General features: G+C 44.3%; 1 protein-coding gene across 2 annotated transcripts; it reads right to left on the bottom strand.

The window, feature by feature from the left end:
• Window positions 1–11472: 11472 nt before the first annotated feature.
• Window positions 11473–13559, bottom strand: DFL_005309 (uncharacterized protein; the record flags this gene model as incomplete). Of its 2 annotated transcripts, none has more annotated exons than XM_067634548.1 (5): window positions 11473–11607; window positions 11802–11846; window positions 12021–12291; window positions 12361–12539; window positions 12603–13559. In XM_067634548.1, 5 exons carry the CDS (start codon window positions 13557–13559, stop codon window positions 11473–11475), a joined length of 1587 nt encoding a protein of 528 aa, XP_067492606.1. The 2 variants fall into 2 exon arrangements, with proteins under 2 accessions (XP_067492606.1, XP_067492605.1); XM_067634547.1 differs by having other exon boundaries at window positions 11473–11604.

The raw sequence follows: 13559 nt of genomic DNA, 5'->3' as shown, positions 1-13559 counted from the left end.
ATTCCGCCATTATCAATATCATTATCAAAATCTCATTCTTAATTCTAATATCCTTAAACCTATCAGATCTACAACCCCGACAACACACAAGGATCATGTTGCCCGAAAGGCAACGCTTGATCTCTTTTTTTCTTCGATATCTCCGCTCACAAAGATATCATACAAACCTTTTCTGGTTTACGAGACATATTAGTTCGGCTGGGGCGGGATGGAAAGGATATCGAATCCGGCGAATGCGAATTCGACACTATCTTTTTTTCTTTCTTTCTTTCCTCTAGTCCCCTGCAGACGCCGCGCCTACATTGCACAATTACTCTTACTTATTGAGCGAAAACTCCAATCCTTCGCCAGTGTACGGCCGAGACATACTATCCCATGCATAAATGCATCTGCTGGAGCTTAATCCCTGGTTCTTTTTGACGGCACTTTTTCTCAAACCCCTTATATCTGAACACCCACAACAGCTTTCGATTTCCTGGTATTTTTTTGTTCTGTAACCTTGATGTTCACTACGATATGCATTTGCTCATGGCGTTGAGTTTTCTTTTTTTCTTCCCTCTTTTTACTCTTCGAGTTCTTTTCCTTCTCGGTGTTTTGTCAGGTGGGGCAAGCTGGATCAACTTCCCCTCACGACGAACTTCCCGGTATTTTTTCGATTGTACTCAATTGCATTTTTTTTTTTTTTCTCTTTAGCTACATAAGAAAACCTTCTTTTCTTCAAACTAATCCTTCTCTTTGGGACCTTTTTTTTACTTTTGCTTTTTTCTAGTATCTTGTGTTTTATTGTTTTTCTTCAAAGGCGTTCTTGCTGGCATTCTTTTCGCTCACTACAAAAAAATTATTGCTTTTTAATACATGATACCATTTGTATTTAGTACCCTATTCTTCTGTTTTGTTCTACTACCTCAACCTTTTACACTCTTTTAATGAACGAAATAGACAATATTATTATTATTATTATTATTAACTATTATTATTTCTTTTTTTTTTTTTTTTTTTTTTTCAGCCATCCCATTTTCCCCTGCCGTAGATCTTCAAAAATAGAGTGGTTTTTTGCCGGGTACTTTGAGGCAGGTTGAGTTTTGGGGAGGGGGGATTTTGATTCGGTTATCGAGCCGTGCCATCAGATGACCTGGGATTTAAGTGGAGGGCGGCGGGATTATTGGGCCAGTCAGGCTTGGAGTCTGCATCATGATCTGGATTTCGCGAAACACTAGTTCGGAGTTCTTTTTGGGGGCTACGATAGGATGGGATGATACGATGTTAAGGTGGCATCGTCGATGGGAGGTTTTACGTATTTACTAGTATACTTGATTGAGAACAAGAGTTTTATCTGTTAGGATGTAAAGCATAAAACTACCGCTATCAACCATGAAATCATGAAACTTAACTTCTAACTAAAGGCCTTGTTACTGTGGCTTCGCTTTCCCGTTAATGAAATCCGTTCAATGCGTGCGCAATCTTGTCGAGCTCTGAACCTCGCCCTAGGCTGGATGTGGGTTAGCTTCAGGTACGAGATTCTTTTGAAAACCTGTTCGTGCACTCTCCTCGACGGGTGGGTCCACTTTAGGTCCACTTTGGTGGCTGCTGGAGGAAGGTTGGGTTGGCGAGGTAAGTTATCAAGCCTTTTTTTCCACCTCTAGATCTACTGCGGATGGTAAATTTGGTTGGTTATTGGCATTGGGATTGTTAAGCTCAGACCCTTCGAGCTCAATATTTGCGGGAGAGGGTTAATGCATAAACGGGATATATGACTTTTTGTATTGTATTTGTTAATAACAATAAGATTTTCATTTATCTTTTCGTAATAGATGGTACATGTACCATTTCACAATATACTAGGGTAAACCCAGCGATTAGCAGCAGATAGCTCTTTTGCTTCAAGCAGAATCCTACTTGTGGTTTTGGCCAGAATGAATCGAGCATGAATGGTGGCGGATCCACTCTTAGATGTTATAGTATGGTAAGGCCGGGTACCTTGCTAAAAAGTCTTTCTAGAAGAAAAATGCCATGTATGTAATGTAAGTACTCCACATTAAGTTATTGCATGTGTTATCTTGGCGGCCATCAATTCTTGTATATAATCTGGTACATACGTCTTTCTCAATTTCAAGTACAGATTGAGATAAGTGAGATAAAAAAAGCTATAAAAGTGGACTGGCCAGGGCGCGAAAAAGATACATACTTCTGTACGTTACTATTGTATGTATGGAATTATGGTGGTTGTTTCATAAGAGCAAACTTTAATGGGGTTTCCTTGGAAAGAAGGTGGGGCAATTGGGTGGTCAGGTACGAGCTGTAGAAGTGGGTCCCAGCTTTAGTTCCTGCCCTTCTGTGAAGTTGAGCTTAATAGGTTCTCCACTATTGCGCTATTGAGGAGGTGAGGAATGACCTCCTTGGAAACCAGGACTGGGGGAAATCGGTACCATGGTGGGCCCGAAGGGTGTTTTGTAGACGTTATTTATGATTTATGATTTTTATGCCCATTGGAAATGGATATAGGTTTCGGCAAGGGTCCCTGTTCGGACGGTTGTAGGATGAACCGAACGACGAGCTCCAAGCTTTTAAAATTTCTTTTTGGGTTTGTTCGATTCTCTCGATCGCGATTGGGAATTGAGAAACAAAGGGCGCTGAAGCCTACGTAGACGAAAGGGAAGGAGCTAGCGACACGGGTACAATTCAGGAACACGGCTTGGCAAAGAAAATCGAATTAGAGATTACGATACGATGAGCTGGCATGGCGTTCCCCGGCTATTTTTCTATCTTTCTATGAAAGTCAGCTAAGCACGGAAAGAGAAACGGTACCTGAATGTCTCTCATTCCAACCACGGGTATTAGACCTAGCGTTCAGAATAGAGCTCTAGATGGCGAAAATTTAACTTTCTTTGGATTCTGAATCGTCTGATCCTTAGTGGACCGTTTAGTGTGCACAGTGGTCGACGGCGATGCGACGCGATGAGATCCGATTGAAGGGCCTTCGAGCTCGTTTCGTGAGGGTTTTCGATGATTCGCGGATTGCCCCTCAATTGATACATGGGAATTTACGGTCACAGGATCGCAACCAGTTGCATCATGAACCTTGGTTTTTCAAGCGCTGGAGTTCAAGATTTAATTGCTAGTAAATTAAAAAGAAGTAGCTGTGCCTGGCTAGCCATATCGGAGTGGCTGTTCGGCTGCGCCCGATTGCTAGCCTCTTTTTATCCCTCTCTCTACTTTTCTTAAGCTCTCAGCGCTTTGAGTTATTGGCATTAGGAAATAAAATGATAATGATAATTAACTAGTAACGGTGAGAGCTTCAAACTGAGTCGATATATGTGATAGTTTGTAATTTTCAAGTTTGCGAACTCTTTATGCGTCTATGAATACTATATAGTACTTATGATTTTTTTCTCCGAGCTCTTCCCTGTGGGGGGCTTTCTGATACGAAACTATAGTGATCTATTCTTGAAGTTTTTGAGCTTACGATTGCGACATCGTCGTCGGTAGCTTCCGATTAGTAGTCATTGGCTAGCTAAGTTAGAGGTCTGGCTTCGGTATGAGTTGCATTGAAAACGGTTTCGTCTTGATGAGGATGTTCAAAACTGGTCTGGGATATAGATAACGTTACAGTAGAAGGCGTTTGGAAGGGAAATTATATCCGGTGCATATGTGCATATCTCGATTTATGATACTATAGCAGTTGAGAGTGCGTTGCTTTGATTTCAAACCAATCCTTCAATGCTGAGCTAGGGTCGTCACAGCTCTACAAGGTGGGAATCAATTAAGTCCTATTAGTTTTAGGATATGTGGCGCCGATAAGCTACGACGGGGAATTAATGAGTCCTTCCCAAAAAATCTTAATCCTGGAAAAAAAGCCAAGGGGTTCTTGGGTGTAATGCGGCAGTCCAAAGTCCAGGGCAAGGGGTTTCTGCGGTGAACCAGGTAAGGGTATACTCTGCAATACTCCACAAATGACTGGGCTAGGGAATTATCTGTAAGTTTAGAATATATTGCTATTAAGATCTAGGATAATGTTTCGTTACGCCGATATCATATTATCAAATTATCCAGTTGTGAAATGCTTCGACCAGGTCCGGGTACGAGACAAGTGAAAATGCGTAAATATAGAAATTACTCACAGACTCTATCCCAAGGATTATAATTCGAGTGTATCAACTTTGCTGGTATTTTCAAGGGTAAACGGTACCTGCAACTATGCAGCTTCAGATCATGCCCATTAAGGCCATGGGGTAGAGGGAATTTAGCACGTGGTTAATCGCCTATATCACGAAACAACCTGAATGGGTGACAAAATAATAGTAGAATTAAGAGTTAAATTTTTTTTTCCTGAGGTGCATGATACATGGACATACGTTACTGGCATGACAGATGAAAGCAATCCAGGGAGTTCTACATGCTCAATGGGCTAGACATGGTGTCATGTCCTTAGTTTATCTTTTTGGAGTTCAATTTCAATTGTTTGGTTTTGATCTCTCGGCTGGTTAAAATCGTGAAATTGATACCAGCCCTAGCTTCAGGTACGAGATCTTTTTCCAGCCCTTTCTTTTTAAGAGAAGCCGGCGGCCCCCGCTCTGACCCTTCCTTTATTTGAGACGGTACCTGCATACTCAAGATGATAAATTTGGAAGGTCGAGTGGATTAGTGACAGATTTTCAGGAACCAGAGTTCATACCGCGAGCGCTCGAGCAATTGGGCCACTTTCGCTTCGTGTTTACTGGTGGCGAGCGAAGAGGCCTCTAAGGCGGTTTGGGCTACTTTATCGATAACAGCACGGAGCACTGTAAGTACATGCACACCTGGCCCGCGGCGGCAGAATTGAGACCCCCGTACCTGAACTGAAAAAGCCGCCCCAGTTGGGAAGTGACAGTTTTCTAGAAAATCTCGAAACACTTGCACCCTGAATACTCGGAATGGCTATCAATACGTCATCTTAACACTAGTGGAGATATAGTTTAACGTATTAACATTAATGGCGCTTTTTACACCATCTGAAATCCTACGTTGACCCACGTTCGGGTCCGAATACCGGTTAGATGGTTATTAGCTCACGCAATAATCCTCCGCTCGAAACCGTACTATCCAATGGACTTTCTAGATTGAATACATATCGGGCCTCATAATAATATTCCTTCCAGAGGAGCCCTTCGAGTTATCCACTTTCGCAGCTGCTTTCCGAGCATCATCTGACGACTGCAAGAATCAGCTTTGCAGGGAAGTGGGCCGCCTAATTCGGGCCTAGTGGAAACCCCTGCAGAGAAGCCGTTTCAGGATATGCTTGTTTTTGGAAGCATTCTGGAAGGGCTTCGAAACCAAACACCCCAGCAGGGCCAACCGAGCCAACCTTCTTTCTTGTGGGAGATGTCGGGGACTGACATTTTTCTTCTGCTCATGAGGCTGACAAAGGAAATTGCGTCTGTAATGATTTTCATCGTGATGGTGTGCGGGCACGCGCGGGACGTCGATCGATCCAAACGATACTACCACCAGACACTCCTGCATGTGTCAGTTCATGCCCACGTTTTCTTTCCATTGCAGACATACATGGTCCGTCAGCTAATATTAGATATTTTTTTCCTCGTCGTTCTTGAAATCAATGCATCTACGTACGTTTGATACTCCCATGGGCCTTGTCGACGTTGAAGTTTCGAGCTAATATCTTGGCTCGGCTCGCTCGGGAGCTCACAGTCCGAGCCGTCTACTGTGTAGGCTTGCCGCATTGCTGCGCTAGCTTGCTTAAGTGTTATCCAGGTATACTAAGACGAAATGAGACAGAACGTAGGTGTAATTGAAGTTTCGATAGTCTTAATAATGCGGTGATGAAGCATTTGATTCTAATGTCATCTTCGAGATTTCATGCCTTACGCCTGCGATACGCAATGAATCTATTCATGAATTGTAGTTGTGAGGCAAAAGAAGTTGAAAACAGTTATGTATGACCTTTGAAAGGAATACTTGTCTTCTGAATAATCTGTAGGAAAACCATGGGGGATCTAAAGCGTAAGCATTACATATTACCTTGTGTCATTACCGTCGAGAATAAAAAATATGATATCGAATCGTGAGGGGGAAAACATTTTTTGGTGTGTCGGCACTTACCATAAATTCTGCAGGACAGAGTCCGTGCCCACTTTCGGTAAGGTTGCACAGGCCAATCAGCGACCCAACATCACTTCAACACATAGACGGTGTGGTATATTTTCGACAAATACAAACACTAAGCGCCCGCCCTGCATGCACATTTTCTCCACTCAACCTCGTGGCCATTTAGCCTCCCACGCTGACAGAAGCGAATGAAGGGCTGCATTCCAAGAGAACTTGCAGGAATGAACGATAATCTAAGTGGTCGATCACCTTTGCTCTCGAGCACTTTTTTTCTTGCTGATGCATTGTGAAAGGTGTGAAATGAGCTGCGTAGGAGTCTGCAGCTTGGGTTACATCTTGGGTGGGGGGCTGCGGGGTAAGAGATATGCTGGTATGTACGATCAAGCCTTCATGCCATGCCCACGCGAGAACCTCATGGGCCTCGAAAACGTGGTTTTGTCTACTAGATCGGATGGGGACGCCGATATGCCGTCTACAGGCGGGATACGAAGCACCGGTTCGGCCTCTTCCTCTCTTATTGTCAATCTAGATATGCATAGTCTTAGAAATGTTAAGGCTAAGTGAATTCCTCCTACTACGCGATGCTTAACGAACGTGCTTGAGCGCTGTCGATTCTGCAGGGGTTCGGTCGAATCGAATCCCTATTCGCTGTTGATTGGTACGTTCACGAGTTCTGCAAAGCTAAGGTCGGGGTACGAGACAAGATGTAGAAGTGCTGCAAACTATTCACAGGCACGGGAAATTGCAGTTCGAGATCCTATTTGTAGCCACTCTATAATGTTATTCCAAGGGGTGTTCAATATTATAGATACCAGCCACTATATGCTCATCGATGATCCTCAGTTTGCACCACGAGGGGTATTCCCTATCTAGTAAAGCTAGCAGCCGTGTCGGCGGCAGGTTCGGAGAAGTCACGACAACATCCAACACGGCAGAAATTACGAATTTCACTAGTGTCTGTGGGTGTGCATGATATATATGCAACGCCATCTATAGAGTTTAAGCTTCTGTACCTGGATGCCCATGTGGTTTTCGCCTCGAAATGCGTTGACTAGGAGCCACGTGGTAATCGCTATAGATGATAAAACGTGTGAGTGGGTCGGATCGCTCAGCTTAAATTGCCATGTGGTTGGCGAGCCTGCATACCCCGTATAGCATGCAGCCATCGATGCACCCTTTTCAATGCGTCTATGGACCGGATTCTCTACAGCCCTTGCATTTTTAGCCAAGAGACGCCTTTTCAAGACCCGGGATCCTTACTCACGGATCTACCTTACACCCATTTCCTTTGTCGTTTTCCTGCTGATGGGGGGCAGCCACAACGATAATGGGAAGATCTTATGCCTTGATAATCATCGTAAATTAACTTTTGCACTAGCTTGGGCGCATATGTAGCAGAAATATTGCGAGCAAACAAACAACGGGTGTCCCTGGCATGATGTACCGATGGCGAAGAGGAACAATGAATTGACAGACGCCATAGTTTGCTTTAATATGTTCGGGATTTTTTAATATACTCAAGGACATGGATAGATTAGACGTTTCTAACTGCTCGAAGTAAGGGAAAGGAGAGCCATGGTTTCGCAACAGGCTTGTGTCATATGTGGCTGCGTCGTGATGATGCTGGTCGGGCTGTGACGATTGGTGACAGTCGAAACGGTCTGGGTTCCTACATCTCGATCTGCGCACAGGTACTACTTTCCATGCCGATGTACGCTAGTCCTGTGTCCGAGCCTTGGGCTAATACCGGGCCGCACTCTTGAATGGATCCCAGGAAAATGCGGCCCTGGATATCTAGGAGAGCTTGCAAGATGAAATCAATGATCATACAGATATTTCGAAGATATGTTTGAGCTTAATGGAATATATCGCCACTGCTGTTTTGTGGTATTTTGGTTGCCATAGTTGTGTTTCGAGATAAACCTCCTGGTAGCCTATGCTACCTTTAAAACAACGGAATTGTGTATTCCTCGATGCTTGACAGTGGCACACGTTGGAGAGTTGGGAATCTCCAGATGCTACTCTATGAATCTGATTGGTTGATATCATTTTGATAGTAAGAGTGTACGGTTTGCCTCAAGCCTCACTGGCTAGAATCGCGGGTTTGTGCAGGAAACTTGAGTCTATCGCCCTACGCGCTGCAGCGTATGACACACGCACAGTGCCTTTTGTATGCAATTTTTGGCAGTTATGTACGGCATACCTGATACCCTCAGAGGATTTTCTTCACTGTCTGGATGTTATAATTATCAAGTGCGATCAAGATACCTGAATTCATGAATCGCTATCGCTAGCTCGGTTAAAACGTCGAACTTCACCGATATCAGTATCTATATTGGGACCGTGGCCGGACCGGGGTCATACCGAGACCCGGTCACCACGGGCCCTTAGCAAGGCTTGTGATCGATACCATGTTACGTTTTTCTATTTCCATGATTACATCTCGGAAGGGACTAGTAGGCCGCCCAAAGTTGGCCTATGCTGCCTTCGTAACCGCTCAATATCTGCAGGCTGCTAGCCTGCTCTAGTAGCAAATTGCAAGATCTTAAGGACTACGCATACTGCAAGCATGAACGTCGAACCGGGAAAGATCTGCAATACCACTCGATCTTTCAGTTTAGTTCAATTGAAACAGAGTAGGGGGATCATAAGATACATGTGGCTTGGCTCATAACCTGTTTTGTTACTTGTACCACCTTGAATGCAAATATTTTGCCAGTAGTGCTGGTATGCTGGGATTGACCTATCTCAGTTGATATTGGAGTTTGAACTGGACCTTGGGCTATACCCTGTCGACTCTATAGCTGGTGCGTGGCCAAAAGTTTATCACGCATGAACTTGTAAATTGCGATCAAGCAAGCCTCTTCTCTTCTAGGATCCTTGGTATGCATATTCAAGACTGGGAGCTCATTAAATCCGTGACAAATGTTGCATGTTGCTGGCGCAGTGCTGGGAATAACCTCGATTCCGAGCCAGGTCCCAAAGTAGACATCACGGCATGCTAGCGGTTGGCCTCGAGACTAATACTCGCTATTAATAGGATTATGATGAATCATTGTCGACATGTCTCGTCTCCAGACTCCTCGATTTGTGGAGATCACGCTGAGATCTAGGTTTTGTCGCATGCTAGTTAATATTAGCATTGCAATTGATCATGAAGGCTTCCTAGCCTCAAAGTTAAGGTTTTCAATTAGATTCGCAATCTACCTAGTTGAAGCCGGTGCATGCAGAATATGGGCATCGGGCGAACCCAGTGTGCAGACAATATAGATCTATATATATCCGCGGGTTATCTGTTACTTATACATAATGGAGCCTTTTGATGCCATGGAATGCAGGACCACGGATAATTATACCCTAAATTTGTCCTGAACATGAACTTAGTAGCTTCACAGCCGGCTTTTTGATGGCTTCGGCCCGGCATACCAATTGGCCAAACCTCGTAGCTCCTTGTGTAACATGGAATGTCTTCAGTCGGCCCGAAACTAGTGGGCCTTGCATTGAGTATAAATCCGATAGAACATGGTATCAACGGTGGCCCTAAGTATACTCATACCTAGTACAATTGGGTCTTATAATATATCGATCGATATATCTTCTGTTGAAGTTTACTGAAAACCCTGCCATATGTCATTATTTCCACCCGATTGCATTGAGCCCTAGTTTCGGCGATATAATTGCTCCGATCACGATGATTATAACAAGGATGTACAAGGGTGCTGTTTTTGCAATTGTCTGCGGTGAATATCATTTATTGGATATTCGTGTCTAATATTAATAACTTCGCGTGCAGGCCACGCACGGCATGTCATATCCATGCCTGTTAAATTTGGCTGGGACCGAGGCTAAAACGTGGTAGCCTCGCAATACAATGATCGCCAAGAGTACATTGATGAAGATATTCGGAATCCCAGCATTTTGGACAATTGTACAATCGTGGGAGAATAGGACCTGTGATTCGATCCCGTCTTGGGTCCATGGATCCAGATCGATATCGCTTAAGCTGTAGTGCTCATGCAGGTGCATTATGCATATGTGGTTAAAGATGTGTCTGAATATCTTATGGATGTGATCGACCCGGACGAGGGTTAACTTTGTATTTTGATTTTGCAGGCGTTACACCACGGAGCTGCAATTATACCACCATGTATTTTTCAAGTACAGGGTTCTGGAGACTAGGTGACTCATGATTTACAGAGATACAGGGTTAATTCAGTGATTTGAGTATACTTTGACCAAGAACATGATAGTAATACATGTCGAACTATGGTATACTCGGTTTCTGGTATGTCCTATGCAGTCGTGGTACTACATGATAATCGATGTTCAAAGATATTTCCTAGCTTGGCCTGGTTTCGAGATATCTCCATTTACATGGATGCAGGCTGGCTGCATGCGCACCCTATGAATACAGAAAGGCGGTATTGTGAGACTTTCAACCAGTCCCATGGGTACAGCACTCGTACGGTTAAGTCAAATTTAAGACTTAAAGATCCTATAACAGTTCACGGCTTGATCATTTTCCAATCCAAGATTGAAATTGAGCGAAGAGTGTTTCAAATCAATGACCGACGACAACTTCAAAAATCCAACATTTCACTTGGGCAACATGGCGGCCTATTGCTGTATTGGGAGAAACTACATGACTATTAAATCCTGATATATGTGGCCAGTCTCTTGTGCCGCAGCTATACGTTGATTGTTTGCCTTAGCTATTTTGACAATATTATTACCCAGTCAGGCGCTATATCGTTCATCTGATTGGCTCGTATTGATGAAGCTATGAAAAAATGTGAGCAGACATGGGGCTGTATGAAATGTGATCTGGGAATCAGATAAATGTGATAAAATGTAGATGCATATTACACTTTTGCCCACAAATTGAGCTGTATTGGGAGATGCACTGTTAATTAGGTAACCTCTAAAATCTTAGGTGTGCATATTTCGTATAGATGGGTTCCATTAGACATTACGCAAGAAGCACAGGTGAATCTTTCAAAAGAAGGAAATTAAGGCAAAACTAATGTCATGGACAATTCCTGTGCAGGACGCAATGCAGGATACCATCTTGTTCTAGGCTGGATGGGATAACAAAAATGATAGTGGCACAAAACAGACCAATGATGCTTTTATGAAAGCTCCATTTACGCAGTGCCTGAAAATAACTGAAAATACTCCTCAGGAGTGCTGTAGCCTTACAGAAAGACATACCTACTACCTGGAACCGCTTGAGGCTTCATGAACTCATCACTTGGTGGGGGCAAGGTCATGAGAATAGCAGAGGTAGCCCCTCAGAACGCCTTCATTCTGTCTGACAAGGGTAAATTGGCCCTTCAGCGTTTTTCAAGTGCAAAGATGTTTCAATCACGTTTAGAACCTCCTACCCCTCTTTTTACCAGCCGATTTGGCTGCAAGTTGCCTTTGTAGATCTTCACGTCGTTTTTGTGCGGCATCCTCATCCATACCTTCAATAGGAGGGGATTTCGATTTTGCTTTCTTCTTCTGCTATTGTGCTAGGAGTTAGTAGCTATATTTTTAGGATGAAATATGTATGGGGTGTCGTTGTTCCGATATGGAGGGGTCGTTCGCTGAATGGAAAACGGGGGATTTCGACACCCCCTTGGGACGTGGAAGGAATAATTGATCATGATGTCGTAAGGAAAGTAAATTAGAAAAAACAAAGGAAAGGATATCCATACAAGCGGTGGCTTCGGTGCTTCTGGCTCCGGGTCGACCATTTCCTCCTGATAGAGAAAGAAAAAATTTTTTCTTTGTTAGCTTGCGGATCTTGTGATTTTTTTATCACTTCAACCACATTAGATGCTACTCCTGAAACGTAGGCGACGCCGTTGTACTACCCAGTATAACGGCCGCCTAATTCCAGGGTTTGAAAGCAAATAGAAAAAGTGAGGACTTACGTCACTGTCAGGCTCTGGTTCCTTGCGCTTTGCAGGCTCTGTACCTAGTTTGCGGCTTCCTATTGTTCCTTTGATCTTGCCTAGACGTTTAGGGGCTTCTAGTTCCTCTTCTGCTTTGGGTGCCGCAGAAGACTTGCTGGTATCTTCTGAGTCATCTTGCGGAAGTTTGGCTTGTTCTTGCTTCCTGCCACCGATTGTCTTTTTGATACCACCTGCTTTCGGAGGGGCAAGTGCTACTTTCTTTGGCTTTGGAGCCTCGGTTTCAGAATCACTGGTAGTTTCATCGTATTCCACAAGTGAGTCAAGGAAACCCATTTGACTGCGAAAGTTTTCTTCGAACCTGGATTGACGATCCTGTGACTCCTTCTTCACAGCAGGTTTGGGCGAAGTGCTTTTCGTTTCCAAACGTATTGGGGAAACAGATCCCTTCGCGGGCAAAGGTGCATTTTGTGAAGTTGAGGTTGACCGAGATCCCCCGGTAGGGATGACGTTTATTAAGTCGCTGTCTTCATCATCAGTCTGTTTGCTAAGTTAGCAATTGCAATCGTACCGTCATAGATATATGGTCCTAAAACTACATACAGTTTCATCATCAAGGGGTGTTTTGATAGGAGCCTCTGGTTCCGTCGCTGAAGCCCGAATAGGAGATGAAGGAAGCACCTGGAAGTCATCATCGGAATCGGTATTTATCCGTGCAGTCTTCGGAGGAGGCTTCTTCGGCGTGGCGAATGGTGCCTGTTCAGACTCTGGCTCACCCTTCACCGTTGTCTTGCCAGAGAGTTTTGCCCACCACTGAGCTTCTGGCGCCTTTGGGAGGGGGACCTCTAACTTCTCCTCTTTCCTTGCTAGTTGGTAGAATGTAGCCTTCACCAGCTCTTTCGAAACTTTCGATTCGAATTCGGTGGCTTGCAGCTCTTGCTGCCAAGTGTCCCTATCGAATGGCACAAGCCCCTTTGCCTTTCCCTGAGACGTTCTACCTTTTTTGTAGCCGGGAAATATGCTGCTAAGGTCGAATTTGTACTCTTCAAATTTGTCTAAAAGCCGTGCGATAGTCGCGTCCTTCTCATCAATGATCGTTAACAGGCTGTTCGTCTGCCGCGATAGAAGAGATCCATAGTATAGTAATGGCAAAGAAAAGTGCTTCGTAAAGCTGGCACCGGACTGAAGTTTCAATCGGAATCGCCATTCCAGTGGCTGTAATGGAGCTTGTAGCTTCTCTTTGGTATTGATATTGAACGTGTCACCTCGAACTTCGAGATCCACCGTGACTACCGGATTTAGCCCTGTTATTCCCGCCGCTAGCTTCTCTAGCAGAATCTGGAACTGAGAGTCATCCGTGGACGGATCGATAGAGCAGTTACGGTCTTCAGCGCGATCACAGATGGCGCCTTTGTCTAGAGATTCGGCCCATATCGACGTCAGGTCGGTGAGATATATTGTATAAGACGTCGGAGTGAATCGGCGCTGGATGTAGAGGGGTGGACTAAAGGTGCTCTGGATGGGAAAGGGCTCCCAAGCTGCTATAGTGGTCGGAGCCAT

The sequence above is a fragment of the Arthrobotrys flagrans genome (genome assembly GCF_004000055.1).
Source record: "Arthrobotrys flagrans strain CBS H-5679 chromosome Unknown unitig_0, whole genome shotgun sequence".
NCBI classification, from domain to species: Eukaryota; Fungi; Ascomycota; class Orbiliomycetes; order Orbiliales; family Orbiliaceae; genus Arthrobotrys; species Arthrobotrys flagrans.
This window is presented reverse-complemented; position numbering and strand designations above follow the sequence as displayed.